Source organism: Melanerpes formicivorus, unplaced genomic scaffold (genome assembly GCF_026170545.1).
Source record: "Melanerpes formicivorus ecotype bairdi unplaced genomic scaffold, bMelFor1.0.p_v2 SCAF_7, whole genome shotgun sequence".
NCBI classification, from domain to species: domain Eukaryota; kingdom Metazoa; phylum Chordata; class Aves; order Piciformes; family Picidae; genus Melanerpes; species Melanerpes formicivorus.
The window spans coordinates 8,500,805-8,513,906 of record NW_027142359.1 but is presented as its reverse complement, the minus strand read 5'-3'; the positions used below and the strand labels follow the sequence as shown (position 1 = coordinate 8,513,906).

Here is a 13,102-nt window from a genome sequence, read left to right as displayed (position 1 = left end):
TTAGTTGAAATTGTCATATAAGCTTGTTCTCTGGTTTCACTGTGGAAATGATAAATTTTCTCCTTAATACCATTGACATACCAGTAGAATTCTGCAAGTCTAGTGTGCAAATATACGGAGAACGAAGATTCAAAGAGTGTTTTCAGGGAAAGGACTTGTGAATGCCATGGATACTAAGGCATTTGTGAACAGCTTTTGAAAATGTAGTTAATTATTTACAAAAGTAATACTCGGTGAGTTTTCCCAGATGGTGGGAACTGGTGATGGAGACAATAATGAAGATGAGACTTAAAAGCTGTTTTTTCTTCCTATTTACATATTTGGGCAAACTCATTGCAGAAGGTAAGTACATTGAATTCTATCATTAATAAGTGTACATGGAATCTAGAACATGTGGCCTAGGTAACTTAAATGTGTTTCAAATATTTACCAAGACTGCTTTTACACTGCTTATAAAATGCAGTTTTGTTTTGAAATGGCTGATGGTCATGATTCAACTGTCACTGCAGCTCAGGGCTGAAAACTGATATCTGGGCTTCAAAGCTGTAGTATTGGAAAGTTCTGACTTGTACCCAGGAAGTTTCTTTGGAGATCTATTTAAGCAGTTTTGAGGAACTTTTGCAGACTGAATTTTACACTATTAAAATATTTTATATATTGAAATGCCTTGGTGACCAAAGTGTGTTGGCTTTACCGGAAGGCAAAAGAGTGCAAGTCAAATAGAATCTCCAGAAGCTAGTCTGGGGTGGTTCTTGATTCCTGTCTCTATTTTCAGCATTGCTTAATATTTATGGAGTTGACATACTGTGTGGACAGCAATTTCACAAAGCTGTGGACTGTACATAAGGGTAAACTTCCACTAATTGAAAAGGTGTCCATTTCTATTTGCATTTCATATTGCATCTGCTAATGAACATTTAACTGCAGCATATCTGTTGCAACTGTCCCTGTTTTCCCTGGAGTTTTCTCCTCATGCAAAGCAGTTGAAATTACTCTTTGAGAAGACAAAAGGTACGTAGATAGCAACCATTTCTGTCTTTTAATTACTTAAAAAGAAAATCTTACTTGCCCTCAGTTCTGGGGTTGGTTTGTTGTTTGGTTGAGGGTTTTTAGTTTGTTGGGGTTTTGTTTGTTTTGTGGGGGTTGCTTGTTCGTTTTATTTAAATGTGATACAGGAAGGGAATTATTAAAAAATTATCTTGGCAACTTCTATTGAGTAAAAATACTAAGTTTGCAGACAATTCTAGTAACTGCAGTAAATTCTAGTGGCACTGAGGGCAGGAGCAATAGTTTGACTTCAGTATGTGCAGGATGAATGCAGCAGTGTGAACTGGTGGGACAATTCTGCCTAGTTATATTGAGATTGGTGGGTGCTGGTGGTTCAGATTCTTCAGGTTAAATTTGCTTTGTAATGCTATGCAGAGAGTCATCTCAAAGGATGGTTTTATAAGAGAGAACACCATAGTTATTGCTGGTTTGGTTTCTGTGGTTTGGGTTTATTTTTGTTGTTGTTGTTTGGGGATTTTGTAATAATAACAATAATAATAATGCAATTTTCAGCATCATTCCTTTGAAAGATTTTTCTCCTGTTACTGGTTTGGTTTTAATTGCAGTTTTGCTTGTCCTTTCCTTAACCCCTTTTTCTTCTTTTATTTCTATTGACTCTGTTCTTAAATTCTCTTTCTTCAGCAAGTTAAACTCCTATATTCCCTCCTGACAGTTTGTCATTCTGTTCTGGTAGTGTTTGCTGAATTGAGGAGCTGTGGCATAGCTTATCTTGATACTTGACACTGGATTTTAGAGCAGGCATCCGTATGTATTTATGCAAACAAAGGGTGCTCATGCTTACATCTTCTGGGCTAAACAGTCAGGTAAGTGTGCCCTACATCACTGTTAGCTCACGTTATAATTTAATTCTACAGTCTCTATTCCTGTCACCCTAAAGAATGAAACTTGATATAATTGTAATATACCTTCATTTCAGTGAGTTTTACAAGACTTGTCATGCTTGTAAGCCTTCAGAATGTCATTCACCCTGTTTGAAAGCCTGTATCAATCCAACTGATGTTAAGTAAGTTAATGCTAAAAAGGTTCATAACTGGACTGAGATTTTTCTTAGTGATAAATAGTTATCTTTTTGCAGATATACCTTGTGATTTGCCACGTGTAGAGAACGGACAGATTGCCCAGTACTATTATAATTTCAAAAGTCACTACTTCCCTATGCGTAAGGGAAAGAAACTTTCCTATTCCTGTATGATTGGTTACACAACTGAAGCTGGGACTCAAGATGGGACAATAATTTGTACAGCGAAAGGATGGTCTCCAGTGCCACAATGCTACAGTGAGTTTTGTTCATCTCATCGTTGGTTTTCCAGCTGAAGTTCCTGGGACTTGCTGGAGGAGGGACATGCATAGGAGAGGGATGACATGTGTAAGTTAGCACAACAAGGTGTGTTTGCAACTTGCATGTGTTTATATATGGAATATTTTTGCAATCATACATGTTTTAAAGGCTCATAAGGTTATGTCTTTATAAGAACACCACAAAAGTTGCCCAGTTTCCTTATTTTAGGAAAACTAATAGATAGTTTCCCTTGTGGATGCATTCCCTGTAGAGCCTCCCATCTGTATTGTTTGACCATTGTAGTTTTTTTTCAGTTGGTCAAAAAAAGAAGGTTAGGTCAGGATAGCTAAAAAGCCACTTTTTTGCTTACCAGAGAACAAATACATTCTATTAAATCTTTTTTTATCTTCTAAACAAGCTGTCTCTTTTCATTTAGAAAAATGTAACAAGCCTCTTCTGGAAAATGGGGTTTTTTATGGTACAGAAATCTACTTCAAAATACACGAGAAACTGCACTATAAATGTAATCTAGGCTACTACGCTCCGAGTGGTAGTGCTGAAGATACAATACAATGTCGTCCAGAAGGATGGTCCTCCCAGCCAAGCTGTAGTAAAAAAATTGGTAGGATTATGCATTTTTCTCCTTTATAAACTGCCTTACATGTATAGAATTTGACTGCCCTTGCTGTACCTGTAGGGCCAAACTGCTTATGTCATCACAGTATGTTAGACGTTGGAAGTGACCTCAAGAGATCGAGTCCAACCACCTGCCAGAGTAGGATAACTTAGGGTAGTCCACACAGTAATGCATCCAGGTGGGTTTTGAATGTCTCCAGAGAAGGAGACTCCACAACCTCTCTGGGCAGTCAGTTCCAGTGCTCTGTCATCCTCAGTTTAAAGAAGTTTCTTCTCATGTTGAGGTGAAATCTTCTATGTTCAAGCTTGAACCTGTTGTTCCTTGTCTTATTACTGTACACCACCAAAAAGAGCTTGGCCCCCTCCACTTGACACCCACCCCTCAGATATTTATACACATTGATGAGATCCCTTCTCAGTCTTCTTTTCTCCAGACTAAACAGCCCCAGGGCTCCCAGTCTCTCTTCACAGGGGAGATGCTCAAATCATCCTCGTGGCTCTCCATGGAATTCTCTCCCACAGGTCTCTGTCTCTCTTGAACTGGGGAGAATAAAACTGTATTGCAGGTGTGGTCTCACCAGGGCAGAGTAGAGGGGTTATCATGTGAGTAGGTCCTCAGCTGCATTTCTTGGGAAGCAGTTGTCCCATTTCACTAGTTTGTTGGATTTGTATCAATGAAGTTATACATAGAAGGAATCAGTGTAGATGGAACTGCATTGTTTCAGTTTAATCTGTTGCCATCCAAACTTTCTCCCCAAGTGACAACTGGAAAATGTGTGTAAAACTTGACAAGAGCCATTCATATTATGTATGTGCTTTTTTTAAGAGTCATGTCAAGTACCAGACTTGCAGCATGGCAGCTACTTCACAGCCCAGCAAGAGCTTCGACCGAATGAAATGCTGCTGTACAAGTGTGAGGAGGGATATCAGACTGCAGGAGGAAACACCACAGAAGCAGCAGTGTGTCTAGCACATGGGTGGTCCCTTACTCCAAACTGCACTAGTATGTAATGGGCTGGAAAGTAATTCTATTTGAAATGTCATTCTACAAATGAATCACAGTTTACACAAAGGCCTTGCTTTGTAAGCCATAGGGGTCATGGGGGGAAATCTTCCTCTGTTCTCCCCTGATCCAGGGATTGTTGGGTGACAAATGAAGGCATAAACCCTGTTGCCATATACCAACGTGATTCCAGAAATGCAGAGCCTCTCAGAAGTCCTCCCAGAAGTCCTTTGTTGCTGCATTGTAGAATCCCTTGTGTTACAGTGTCTCTGACTCCCACTTGCAGAAGTCCTGAAAGCCCTTTACAGACAATGCACCTAACAGAAGCTCCAGGCATATCCTTAGCAGCATCCTTACACCAAAGCCCTACACACAAGAATTAGCTAACGAAAGCAGAAAGTCCCTAGCAGCCCTAAACCCCCCCAAGCCATTCCTAACCTAAGTCCCTAACCCAAGTAACTGTTTCACAAGAGTGGCTGTTTTCATACTCTGTTACCAATCCCTTAACCAGTAAAGTCCAACCATGTATATAAGCTAAAATCTTTTCCCAATGAGAGGTGCCAGCATGTCAAGGAGGTGGTTTTTGCAGCATGTTCCAATCCAAGGATGCCAACATGAGGATGTTCTTGGCACACATGGAATGTGGTTATTTTGCTCTAGGCAGCATGCTAATTGGTCAGCTAAGGAATCCTGTACTCTGCACAAGTCCAGCAGCTGCCCTCAGAACAGTGGCTGCAACATTCCTCAACTGTTTTTCACTGCTGTATGTTTTCTTCCTAGAGATAACTTGCTCCTCTTTGAATGGAATAGCACATGGAGGATTCTATCCAGTGAAGAAAATCTATGAAGAGGGAGATGTGGTTCACTTTTTCTGTGAGGAAAACTATTCTATCAGTGGATTTGACCTAATTCAGTGTTATTATTTCGGATGGCATCCAGACCCTCCAGTGTGTGATGGTACTTTATAGTTTTACTGTGTTGAATTCTTGATGAAACATTAGCACCTTATCTCATGAAAAGGTTTTGTGAATGCAAAATTAACATGCTTTTTGTACCAGTTCCCAGCCTAAACAGAAATCAAGTGTTAGCTGAAGGGCGTGGAGCCAAGGGAGCAGGAGGGAGGCAATAATTATTGGAATCAGTTCTCAGTGGACTCTAGTAATAGAGCGGATACTGTCTCTTGCTGTTTCTTTGTGCATTGTGTCCTGGAGAAGCAGGACTCAACAGTTACAGGAAAGCTATTCACCCCTTGAAGCTCAAGTTAAACTATCTTGAGATTACATGAAGGTTTAATCATGCATGTTTGATCCTGCCTGTGTGGTGGGAACATGTTTCTGCAGAGGCATTAATGATGGGATTTGAAACAAGATCCTTTTGAACTTGGGAACTGTAGTACTTATGAGTTTTACAGCCTCATCAAACTGTAAGGGTTATCCTTAAGCCAGAAACACTCTTAGCAATTACTATCTTTTCCCCAGTCAGGGAGGAATAACGGAGATTCTCAGAAAAGAAATTCTCAGAAGTATGACAGGTGTAGTGAAGCAGATGAGATCCAGTCTAGAGCAGAAAACAGTATAAATCAACATTTAGGCTAGCTGAGAACTTATTGTTCAACATACCTTGAGAGTTGTGGATTATTGTCTTACCTGGATATTGTTTCCTTTATGAGGATTATTTCTGAGCTTTAGAACATCTTAGTGCCTTATGCTAATGAATTCTCTGCTTTATATTAAAGGGATGCTAGGTGTTGATGGCAGAGCTTGGGACAATCGTTTTGCTGGATTCATCCAAACCTGTGGTGCTCTTTTCCAATGTATTTTTAGAGATTTTTTTTCCTGTGAGCGATGTTTTCTAAAGCAAATTTAATAATCATTGTGTAGGGTGCTTGGGTTTTGTTTAAAAAACAACAACAACAAAACAAACCAAAACCCACAACCCAAACAAATGTATGTAGTCTTAAAAAAAAAAGCAGAGATATGTTAAGCACAATTTTCAGTTAAATTAGTATTTTGTGATTCCTTTACAGAGGATCTTGTGGAAGACTATGTGATGAGTAGGAAGATGAAATTCATATTCCTTGCCTAAAAGATAGAGCGGCATTTAAAATGCACCAGAATCTCCCAATGAAATGGCATGTGTTAGGACCCCAGCACTATATTTATTCTGATGGCACAGCATGGATTTTTTTCACATGAGTGCAGAGAAGGTGGAGTGCTCAGGAGTATGAAAACAAGGCCTAGATCTGTTTTTGAGGATAGATAATGGCAAACTTAATTTGGGGATAGGAAATGGGCTATGATTCTTGCTGCTTCTGTAGCATTAGAATTAATACATAAGCAGCTTTAAATATGTTAATGGAGCATATGGGAAATCTTTGTTTCCTGAAGCCCTTTGCAGAGTACTTTATTAAGTCTATTTGGTAAAATGATAGCTTGCTTTCTAGCAATGCAGTAGCATAATGCCTCTATTTTATAGTTATCACAGTATCACTTAGGTTGGAAAGGACCTCGAGGATCATCGAGTCCAACCTATCAACACAGACCCCATGACTAGACCATGGCACCAAGTGCCACGTCCAATCTCCTCTTGAACGCCTCCAGGGACGGCGACTCAACCACCTCCCTGGGCAACCCGTTCCAATGACAAATGACTCTCTCAGTGAAGAATTTCCTCCTCACCTTGAGTCTAAACCTCCCCTGGCACAGCTTGAGACTGTGTCCCCTTGTTTTGGTGCTGGTTGCCTGGGAGAAGAGACCAAACCCCTCCTGGCCACAACCACCCCTCAGGTAGTTGTAGAGGGCAATGAGGTCACCCCTGAGCCTCCTCTTCTCCAGGCTAAACAATCCCAGCTCCCTCAGCCTCTCCTCATAGGGCTTGTGTTCAATGCCTCTCACCAGCCTTGTTGCCCTTCTCTGGACATGTTCAAGTGTTTCGATGTCCTTCTTAAACTGAGGGAAGGTAGGATCAATCTTTTGCTCTGATTTTCTGTTTTGTTAAGAAAATGGGAGTAAGTAATTGTTCTGGATCAACCAGAAATATCTTTGGATGTTGAATTGTGTGTGTGGTTTTGATTAGTGAGAAACCCATATGAACTTCTTTATTTTCAGATGTGATAAATAAATGCCCTCCACCACCCCACCCTCCTCATGCACATATCCTCACATTCAGAAGAGCATATCATCATGGGGACAAAGTTCGTATACAGTGTAAAAGTAACTTTGAAACAAGAGGATCTGAGGAAATCCAGTGTGAAAAAGGGAGATGGACATCACCCCCTGTTTGCGTTGGTTAGTACTTTTTTGTTCAATATCTTTAGCAATGACCTGGCTGAGGGCATTGAGAGTACCCTCAGCAAATTTGCTGATGATACAAAACCTGGGGAGTGGGGTGGGTGGCTGACACCCTGTCAGACTGTGCTGCCATCCAACCAGAGGTGGACAGGCTGAGAGCTGGGTGCAGATAAACTTCATGAAGTTCAGTAAGGACAAGTGCAGGGTCTGGCATCTGGGGAGTAATAACAGTACAGGTTAGGGTCTGCCCTGCTGGAAAGCAGCTGCATGGAGAAAGACCTTGGAGTGTTGATGGACAGCAAGTTCTCCATGGGAGAGCAATGTGCCCTTGTGACAGATTCCAGAGAGTCCATGGGATCTTGGGGTACATGAAGAAAAGTGTGGCCGGAAGGTCTAGGGGTGTTCTTCTACCCCTCTACTGTGCCCTGTCGAGACCACATGGAATAGTGTGTCCAGTTTTGAGCTTCCCAGGTCAAGAAAGACAGAGAGCTGCTGGAGTGAATCCAATGGACAACCACAAGGATGATTAGGGGACTTGAGCATCTCCCCTGTGAAGAGAGACTGTGAGCCCTGGGGCTGTTTAGTCTGGAGAAGAGAAGACTGAGAGGGGATCTCATCAAGGTGTATAAATATCTGAGGGGTGGGTGTCAAGTGGAGGGGGCCAAGCTCTTTTTGGGGGTGCACAGTAATAAGACAAGGAACAACAGGTACTAGCTTGAACATAGAAGATTTCACCTCAGCATGAGGAAAAACTTCTTCACACTGAGGATGACAGAGCACTGGAACAGGCTGCCCGGAGAGGTTGTGGAGTCTCCTTCTCTGGAGACATTCAAAACCCACCTGGATGCATTCCTGTGCAGACTACCCTGGGTGATCCTGCTTTGGCAGGGGAGTTGGAGTTGATCTGTGGAGGTCCCTTCCAACCTCTAAGCTACTGTGATGCTTTTGTGAAGTCTGACAGCCGAACAGAACAGATTCTTCAAACAATGCCTTAGTTTTCTGAGAAGCCTCAGTTTTCATATCTGCAAACCCATGTATGTTTGTTTACTGATGTCCTACAGTCCATCCATGACTGTCTGTTCTGGTATTTGAAAACGAGTTCTTTCTCAGAATGCTGGTTCTGTGTTTCTGCTGTGGTTGTAGGAACTATGGATGAACAGGAATCTGAGGTACCACTACCATCACTCGAGGCAGATGCAGCAGAAAGAGCAAACAAAACATATCTCAATGAAGATATGAGTAGGTGAACATTGCTTTTTTATTTAAAAGGGACTTCAATACTCCCTAATGCCCTTATAGGCATTCAATGACTTTTTCCTGCTGTTTTGCTATAGCATAGCTCCTGACTCTTTAAAGTGTTTGTATGTGCTCCAGATGCCAGTGTAGCAGCTTGAGTGAATGAAAGGCCGTTGTTGCTTGTGTCTAGTGATCATCAACTATGCCTATCAGAAATTTTATTTCATGTCATACTTCAGCATTTACTTTCAGTTACTTTGTACCCTTTCTGTTAACATTGTCTGAACATGCAAATTCATGAATGTTTTGCTGATAATTAGACTAAATAGTTCCAGTGAGGTTTCTTTCATTGATTTTTGAGCCATGTGTGGGCTAAACATCTCAAGCAACAAATAAAGGCCATCTCATCACAGCAAAAGAACTCATCTGTGCTGAGTGTAAACCAGCAAGAGTCAAGAGCAGACAGATGAGGAACATAGAGGAAGTAGAATGCCTGTCTGCAGTTCAGTAAAGCACCTGTGAAGTCTCTGACAACAACATTTGAAAAGGAAATATTAGTTTACATTTTATTTGTATGTAGTTGTTTTTTCTTACTCAATTAGTCTGACACTTTAGTCTTTAATTCTGAAGATCTAATTGTTTGTCTCCCTACCTTGCATTAGAAATGGAGCAAGGCTGTCCCTCTCCACCTGTGATTAAAAATGGTGTTGTTCTTGGTCCCTTATTGGCAAGTTATAATAATGGTTCCTCAGTAGAGTATGGCTGCCAGAGTTACCATTTTCTGGATGGACCTAGTGCTGTTTACTGCCACCACGGAAAGTGGACAGAACAACCAACTTGCTTAGGTAAGTCTTGTAAGAAAAAGAAAGCTTTATTGTATTTAGTATAGAAAGGTAAAACTGGAAAGAACCTGAAGATACTCCCTTTGGGATCACCTTTTCTCTTTCTTTTTGGTTAATAAAGATTTCAGAAACAGGAGGTGAAAACAAAATCAAATATACTCAGCCCACCCCTGCTCGGTGTCCTCTGGCCCCTTCTTACAAACACCCAATGGACTGGGATTGGCAGAAGTATGTTTTCTATGACTTACTGTTCCCAGTTTAGGCTTTCTGGTTTGAATGTTACTTCTGCTACGTCAGCCCATTTCTTTACCCTTGTGTTTTGTTTTGTTTTAATGCACCTACAGTTCTTTTTCTTGGACTGTTATTTAGATTCTCTCTTGTATGACTCCCACAAAAGGGGGCTAAGAAGTCACTTCAGGTTGCTTTCTTTTTTTTGTTGAAGTACACTTTTATTTCCTAGAACCATGCACTCTTAACATAGCTGATATGAACAGCAACAACATAGAGCTGAAATGGAAACAGGAAGAGTTAGTTTTCATGCATGGTGATCTCATAGAGTTTGAATGCAAACAGGGATACAGCTTTCTCCAGACTACTGTTCCATCTCCTGGGAGGACACAGTGTAACCGTGGCAGGCTGCAGTACCCCAAATGCATTATGCAAGGTAAAACTACTGTTTTTAATTGACTTTCTAATTAACTTTCTTTGGCAATGCAGGCCTAGAATCTGTTGCAAATAACAGATGTTTAGGATTCAGCTGTGCAGATATGCACAGATATCCTTGCACAAGACAGCTAAGCATGTAGACATGGCACTTCAGAATATGGTTTAATGACCATGGTGGTGTTGGGTTAAGGGTTGGACTTGATGAGGTCTTTTTCAACCTTAATGGTTCTATGTTTCTATGCATCTAAATCTGGGAAAACAATACACCTTCCTTTGGGGAAGGTTGTAGAAAGGAGAGATGAGCTCTTCCCCAAGCCTGGGGAACACGAAGCTCTGTAGGAAGACAGCAGTACACAAATGCACGCATGGCGTTTCCCGTGATATAGAATATAGAGTCATAGAATCAATAAGGTTTGAAAAGACCTCAGAGATCATCAATTCAACCTATCACCCAACACCTCATGACTACTAAACCATGTCCAATCCCTTTTTGAACACCTCCAGGGATGGTGACTCCACCACCTCCCTGGGCAGCCCATTCCAATGGCCAATTACTCTTTCTGTGAAGAACTTTCTCCTCACCTCAAACCTTAACTTCCCCTGGCACAGCTTGAGACTGTCCTCTTGTTCTCTTGATGGTTGCTTGGGAGAAGAGACCAACCCCCACCTGTCTACAACTTCCCTTCAGGTAGTTGTCAACAGCAATAAGGTCTCCCCTGAGCCTTCTCTTCTCCAGGCTAAACAATATAGCAGGAGATTGCATTCTAATTGCACAGAATGAGACGTAACAAAATAGTAAGCAAATACACTGACAAGTTGATGGATATTTAGTGTTGACAGGCACTTAAAGAAACACTTAAGCTAAGTGTTTCTCAAATGTTTTACATTTTATTCCAGCCCCTAAAGAAAAATGTGACTCTCCACCTTCTATTGCAAATGGAGCTCTTACTCTCCCACCCCTGACCCATTATGACAACGGTTCTACAGTCCAGTATAGTTGCTCTGACTATCATGTTCTGCAAGGATCTGAGAGAATTTACTGTTCTGAGGGACAGTGGACTTCACCACCTGTTTGTGTTGGTAGGTGTGGTAAGATAAATAAGCACTTATTTTTCTCTCTAATTCAGAGATAGAAAGGACCTTTCAGAGTTCATCCAGTCTAACCTTCCTGCAGTGACCAGGGACATCTTCAGCTAGATCAGGTTGCTCAGACCCTTGTCCAACCTGACCTTGAGTGTTTCCAGGGATGGGGCTTCTAACACCTCACTAGGCAACCTGTGCCAGTGTGTCACTATCTTCACTGTAAAAAAAAAAAGGCTCCCTTATCTAGTCTAAATATTTCCCTTTTTTAACCCAAACCCATCACCCTTTGTCCTATTGCTACAGGCACTACTAAAAAGTCTGTCCTTGTCTTTTTTTATTAGGCACTGTTTAAGTACTGTGAGGCTGCCTTTTCCAGGTTAAGCAACCCCAACTCTTTCTAAATTCAGATACTTACCATTTATAAATTGAGTATTGTCAACTTAGAACTTTAAGATCTCAACTTCAGTTTTTTTCAGGTGGAGATGAAAGTTTTAATAGAAGCTGTCTGTCTTTTCTTTTTGAACCGTGATGTGCCTGTAGCATGCACAAATACAGTGATTTCATGTATAATAAGAGAATGAGAAATAACCTACAGTTTTAGTCTCCACCAGTCAGGATATTATTCCAAAACCAGTTTTATTAACACTGATTGAACTTCTCTTTAGAGCCATGCACTTTGTCGGAAGTTGAAATGGAGAAAAATAATTTGCTGCTCCAAGGCTTCTATCAGAATCAAGCTTACTTCTACCATGGGGATTATGTTGGATTTTACTGTAAACAGAACCATTTTGGAGCAGAATCTGGGACAACTTTATTTCAAGTGCAGTGTAAGGGAGGCCAGCTGACATATCCAAGGTGTGTTGAAAGAGGAAAATAAGTCTGGACTTCAGGAAAGCCTGTAGAAAAGGTATGTACATGTTCTTTATCTGCTAGTAACAGCTGAATTAAGATAGCCTCGTATTTTCATTGCTGCTGCAGTCAGCTTTGAGAAATGTGAGTGCACAGTGGCATTGTAGGGTCTGAGCTGAAAGCGGGGGAGGGAAGTTCAAATGCTTTGTTGTATGAGGACTGAGAATGCAGCAAAGAGATACACAGTATTGGCACACGCATGGAAAATGAAGGATGTCTTGTAAGGCTTACAATGAGAAACCTGAGGATGCATCACAGTCTGAAGAACTTGAGCAAAATGCCACAATGAGAATCACAGAATATATCTGGTTGGAAGAGACTTTCAAGATCATCTGGTTCAACCTTCAACCCAGCACTGAAGGGTCAACACTATACCATGTCCCTAAGGGCCAAGCCCCCAGGCTTCTTGAACACCCCCAGGGATGGTGCCTTCAGCTCTGCCTTGGGCAGACCATTCCAGTGTTTGAGAAACCTTTCAGTGAAGACCTAATATTCAGCCTAAATCTTCCATGGTGCAATTTGAAACTATTTCCTTTGGTCCTGTTGTTTGCCACCAAGGAGAAGAGGCTGTCCCCTCCTCACTCCAGCCTCCCTTCAAGTAGTTGTAGAGAGCAATGAGGTCTCCCCTCAGCCTCCTCTACTCCAGTCTGAATACCCCCAGCTCCCTCAGACACTCCTCGTAGGCCATGTACTCAAGGGCATTCATGAGCCTCATTGCCCTTCTCTGGACACACTCCAGCACCCCAGTGGTCTCTTCTGTAGTGAGTGGCCCAGAACTGAACACAATATTTTAAATGTGGCCTCACTGGTGCTGAGTACAAGGGGGATGAGAAGATACTGATCAAGTGGTGCCCTTTATGAGGACATCAGTAATTTTGATTGCAGGAGTGCTTTTGTGACTACAGAATAGTCACAAAATGGAGATTTATTTTTGTGCCATTTCAAAGGGATATTAAAGTCTAATTAATTTTAGAGTGATTGTAGGTCTTCACAGCACCCATGTCTCCTTTTGCAGGTGAGAAGGCTCTAAAGGACAAGGCTTGGGGAACAAGAAAAAAAGTAAAAGCAAATACTTAAAAAAGGAAGAAAA

General features: G+C 41.4%; 1 protein-coding gene across 4 annotated transcripts; it reads left to right on the top strand.

Annotated features, from left to right (window-relative positions):
• Window positions 1–13,102, top strand: LOC137442320 (coagulation factor XIII B chain-like). Of its 4 annotated transcripts, XM_068140890.1 has the most exons (13): window positions 1–342; window positions 928–1,011; window positions 2,144–2,344; window positions 2,784–2,969; window positions 3,810–3,986; window positions 4,767–4,943; window positions 7,094–7,273; window positions 8,420–8,515; window positions 9,175–9,357; window positions 9,815–10,018; window positions 10,918–11,100; window positions 11,769–12,010; window positions 13,028–13,102. In XM_068140890.1, the coding sequence occupies exons 1-12, from the start codon at window positions 264–266 to the stop codon at window positions 11,978–11,980; spliced, it is 1,962 nt and encodes a 653-aa protein (XP_067996991.1). In that variant the 5' UTR covers window positions 1–263; the 3' UTR covers window positions 11,981–12,010; window positions 13,028–13,102. The 4 variants fall into 4 exon arrangements, with proteins under 4 accessions (XP_067996991.1, XP_067996992.1, XP_067996994.1 ...); XM_068140891.1 differs by lacking the exon at window positions 928–1,011; XM_068140893.1 differs by lacking the exon at window positions 928–1,011 and having other exon boundaries at window positions 276–342; window positions 2,130–2,344.

Coding starts and splice junctions, on each gene's coding strand:
- LOC137442320 (XM_068140890.1), top strand. CDS start 264: ATGGAGACAATAATGAAGATGAGACTTAAAAGCTGTTTTTTCTTCCTA. Junction 343..927: donor GGGCAAACTCATTGCAGAAG/GTAAGTACATTG, acceptor ATTTAACTGCAG/CATATCTGTTGCAACTGTCC. Junction 2,970..3,809: donor AAGCTGTAGTAAAAAAATTG/GTAGGATTATGC, acceptor GCTTTTTTTAAG/AGTCATGTCAAGTACCAGAC.